Source organism: Rosa chinensis, chromosome 1 (genome assembly GCF_002994745.2).
Source record: "Rosa chinensis cultivar Old Blush chromosome 1, RchiOBHm-V2, whole genome shotgun sequence".
Taxonomy (NCBI): domain Eukaryota; kingdom Viridiplantae; phylum Streptophyta; class Magnoliopsida; order Rosales; family Rosaceae; genus Rosa; species Rosa chinensis.
In genome coordinates this window covers 43765114-43769809 of record NC_037088.1, presented here as the reverse complement: position 1 = coordinate 43769809, position 4696 = coordinate 43765114, and the positions used below count along the sequence as shown (strand labels likewise).

The 4696-nt window shown below is 36.2% G+C and overlaps 1 protein-coding gene across 1 annotated transcript; it reads right to left on the bottom strand.

The window, feature by feature from the left end:
* Positions 1-1310: 1310 nt before the first annotated feature.
* LOC112178636 (protein MICRORCHIDIA 6-like) lies at positions 1311-3460 on the bottom strand. The gene is made up of 6 exons (XM_024316804.2): positions 3343-3460; positions 2739-2951; positions 2536-2630; positions 2173-2252; positions 2002-2044; positions 1311-1703 (listed from the first exon to the last, which is right to left on the bottom strand). Exons 3-6 carry the CDS (start codon positions 2623-2625, stop codon positions 1599-1601), a joined length of 318 nt encoding a protein of 105 aa, XP_024172572.1. The 5' UTR covers positions 2626-2630; positions 2739-2951; positions 3343-3460; the 3' UTR covers positions 1311-1598.
* Between the last annotated feature and the right edge of the window lie 1236 nt (positions 3461-4696).

Genomic DNA, 4696 nt, shown 5'->3' with positions numbered 1-4696 from the left:
AGACTTGGCCCGGGTTTGCGCTGATTGCTAGGGTTTGGGTGGAACTATCCTTGGGCTATTCACGGGCCTGGTTGTTTTAGGCTTGCATTATGTTAGTAGCTTATTTACTTTTAATAATTCCCTAAGTTTATTTAGGGAGCTACACACTTTTCGTGCTTCTAGCGAATCTTCTAGAATAGTACCAAGAGAGGATTCAAACTATCATCTATGTATTTGATGTATAATGAGTTGATCTAATTCTATGTACTATTATGGCTACTACCACACCTTCTTGATATGTTTGTAAATGGTAGCGGAATGATATGTAATGATCATTCTGCCTTGTGATGAATGAAATTGCTACCCGATTTTGGGTTTGATTCAAAAATTTATTGTATTAAATAAAAAATCATAGTATGTAATAAAATATTAAACTATAACAAGATATTCAAACAATTTTAAGATTTTTTCAATTCTGTCAAAGTTAAATACATATAATATTTGAGAAATTCTGAGATATGACAGACGTGCCACGTTAATAGTAAGCCAACCAATCATGCTTCTCTATCTCTTAATTATATTCCGAAACTATCCATATTTTATTAACAAATGAAATACCTAAAAGTTCTCACACATCCCCTTGCATGAGCCACGTGGTACTAGCCATGCGTACTAGCCATGTGGCACATCTACCCTATCTAAAATTCTCTCATTATAAAGACGAATTTTTGTTTAATCTGTTGATTGAACATATTAACATATTGAACTATCAAATCCAAATTCGTTCAATAACTACATTTCCAGACCTGAATGAAAATCTGATTTATTGACAGGTCTACTAGTGAGGCTTTGCATAGGTTTTGCTGAACAATTAGGGCCACCATTGCTACTGGACACATCATCCGTTCCCTTCCACATCTTCAAGCGGGGAGCTTCCCCATATCATCCTTTAGCCATAAGTCCTTCCATCCTACGTTTCAAACAAGTCGTCTTCTGTGGTGTATCAATAATGTTCAATCTGAACGACAAAATCAATCCAGTCCCAAACATTTTCCTCCATTTCTATCCAAGTCGGGATATCCTTGCACCAGAGAATGTCGTCAGTATATATTTCCGACAAAATAAGAGAATACTCCAGGAAGTACGTATCTAGCTACTACCCTCGACATATCTAGTACCAGAAGAATGTTTTCATATGCGACTGTCTTAATTCTCACTCGTCATAAGCCTTCTAAGCCATCAAACTAGGTGGATCCTTGCTTTGCTACCAACTGCTCAATTCATTTAGACTCGAACCCACAGCACAACGTGCTAAGGCTTCCAATAGCAAATCCAAAGAAAGTTGAAGTCGGTTTAAGATGAACAACCGAAAACCACAGAAACTTTTTAATACCCGATACGGATTTGAGTGCTGTTTCCCAACTTTACACCATTTTACCTCACTTTGATCACTCTTTTTCCTCTACTTTCTTCTCTCCACCATACACAAGCCACTTTTTTCCCTACATCGACCTACGATCTTAAAGAATGAAAATTGTAGGCTACACTCATTTGATACAACAAGGTTTTACAAATGAAAGAATTAGAGATACAATACGTACAACACTACATAGATCGATTTATGTACCCTTTTCTTCCTTGACATCCCCCAACGCTTCTGATTCAGCCAACATTAGAGAGTATTCATCATCAACGTCTTTCATTTCCTTCTTAAGCTGTGCCACCTGCATACAGACAACAATAATCTTCGTTAACCATACATTTCACGGCCAAGAAATGTTTAACGAACTAAAGAGTAACATTGATTTTGTATTCCAATAAGATACCGGTTTCAAAAATGGGCTCACAAAACCTCGAAAGTAAACAAGGCCAAAATCTCAGTATCGAAAACAAGAAGTTAAGGTATGGAATGAGCTTCTGATCAATAAGAAAAATTTGAAGGATTGAAATGGGGTATCAACGACAAACCAAGAAAGAACAAAACTAAGTCAAGAACAAACATTATATACACTATAGAAGTACCTTAAGATTTAGCTCCTCCTCCCTCTTCTCATATTCCAAGCATCTGACAATATAGAAAACATCGTTCAGAATCTAAAAGCTTAGAAAGTAAACCTCCAAATATGCAAGAAAACCGATTCATCAGAGAAGGAACTGCGGTGAAAATAATAGAACAAATAATCATGCACTCACTTAGATCGCAGCTTGTTGTTCTCTTGCATCAGATTTTTAGCCTCTTGATCTTTCAGCTGATTTCCAGTAGGATTCCCCAGCTACCAAACAAAATTCACAAAAGAAAAGTCATTAAGCAAAAGGAAGTGTATTAAACAACATGTGCAGGCCGTATCTTTATAGACTGGTACTGTGTCATACTGGCATGGGTATCTTAAGTCTGGGCGAAACAAGTGCAGCTTTCAATGAGATATATATTTTAATCCAGTTTTTTTCTATTCCCAACTGAAACACATATTACATAAGCTGAAATCGGTTAATAAACTAAATGCCCTTCTAACGAGAATGGAAACATGGTATGTTTCAAACAAGTTGCTTGCTTACCTGTACAGACTGACTTTTCCCAGTATTGATCACCTTGGCCCCTTTCACATTTTCAACCGGCAGAATATCATCATGTTCTTTCCTCTTCATCGTTCCTATTACACCAAAACACAGAATAGTACTTGCAATTTATTTTTGTTCTATTTCAATAAGAATCAGTACTTAATATTATTGATGAGAAGAAAAGATGCTCAAGCTGCTACCTTGTCCAGATTTCCTTAAGGTGCTTGAAATTTATGGCCCAGATTTCCCAAGTACTGTGTTTTTACTTTCACAACATTCAAAAAGAAGAAAATAGGGTGACATAAATTGTTGACCTCGGGATCAGTATCGAAGTCCAGCTCTGCACTCCCATCATTGTTGAACCATAAGTTATAAATCATAACTTTTGTCCCATGAGCTACAATGTCATTAAACTGTCATCACATGATTGAAAATTCAAGCACTACATCAGCATGTGAAGCAGATAAGAACTACCAATTGATATGAAGCATCAATTGACAAGCTAGCTAGCAAGTAGCTAACCTAGAGAAAAGGTATGTTGCCCTTTTCCGGTTCATTTCAAATTTAGTAACCTAGATTTACACATGAATCAGCTTGCAAAAGTAGACGATACTAATCCCAGATTATGTATAAATGTAAGAAAAATTCACATAGATTAAGATAGCATTGTTGTAGAGGAATTTGGCTAATAATACGTACTGTGAAGCATAGATATCCCGCCCCACCAAAAGAAAACTCACCGTTTCTCTTAAAATAATGAGAATGTTATTAATTACTTAAGAAAGAAAAACTGTAAGAGCTTACTTGTTTCAGTAGCTCAGCCTCTGTTGAATATGGAGACCACTGTAGCAACAAGGAGAGATTAGACATAAAATGCTCTCTGCCGTGCATTATATCGATCTAATGTCTCAGTTGTATGGTTGAATTCGTAATCCACCTGCAATTGACATGCAAACTTGATTGAGAACGAGAATAAATGACAAGCAGCATTTCGGCTGCCCATTGAACTAATAACATCAAGACAATTGAGATCGATCTGTGAAACATAATGTGTGCTCATTTGTTTAACATAATGTATATGCTCATAACAAAACGTTGGCCCATAATTACAACACCCTCAAAAAGCAATATAGAGCTCAATAAAGAGTGCTTTGCCAGTTCATACCAGCAACTCCACGACCCCTGCTGTCTAAATAGCTCACAACCTGCCAATGCGGCTGCCCGGGAAGAGACAAAATGGAAAGAAAAAAAAATTATACATAAGGCTGAAGATTTTCACATGAAATATAAACAGAAAAAGTATGCACAGCTAAGAATAGTTTTTTTTTTTTTTTTGCAACAAGAAATAAACAGATAAAGCACTGGATTGTCACTTGAAATAGACAGGTATCATACAAATGAATCCATTTGATTTGCAATGAAAACCTAAGAAAATAGAAACAAGATTATTCAATGGAAAATAGAATCCTATTAGGAACAATACTCAAGTTAAATACAGTTTCTGCCTGCCTTTTTCTATGCCACAAGTCCAGTCTTAATCCACTACAGAACATATACTAAAAGACAGAAGCACCAGTGCCATAGACAGGAAATGACTTGATCAAAGACATTGGCGTAGGTCTGTCATGCATGTGCATGCATACGTGCTTATATGACTATAGTGCTGGTGCTTGTCTGGAAATCACATATAGACAAAAAATTTCTCCTTTATAAAATCAATTAAATTACAAAATTCCTGGACGTAAAATTCAGCAAGGAAAAGATACCAGTATCAGACGATTCTTGTGATAAAGATTGAAACCGTGGTAACTGACATATGGAGCATCGTTTAGAAATCCAATAGTAGTAATAACTTGACCCTGCATGTTTAACAAATTGATTGTTTAAGCGGAGAGGAAGCAGTTCATATGATAACAACTAAGCAGTCTGATGGAATCATTTAGTATAACAGCAACTAGAAAAAATTGTCTATGAATTCGGTACAACCTCCACAGTACCTCCAGTTTGAGGTCTATCAAGATATATTCTTGAAATTTTAGGTCATCAGCATTCAGCAATGTTATGATGCTCAACAACTCTCCCACGCAGTATTATTTGAAAGGTTGCTGGTATACGCAAGTACAAGATAGACAAGTAAACCTGTGGAGCATAGAGAAAG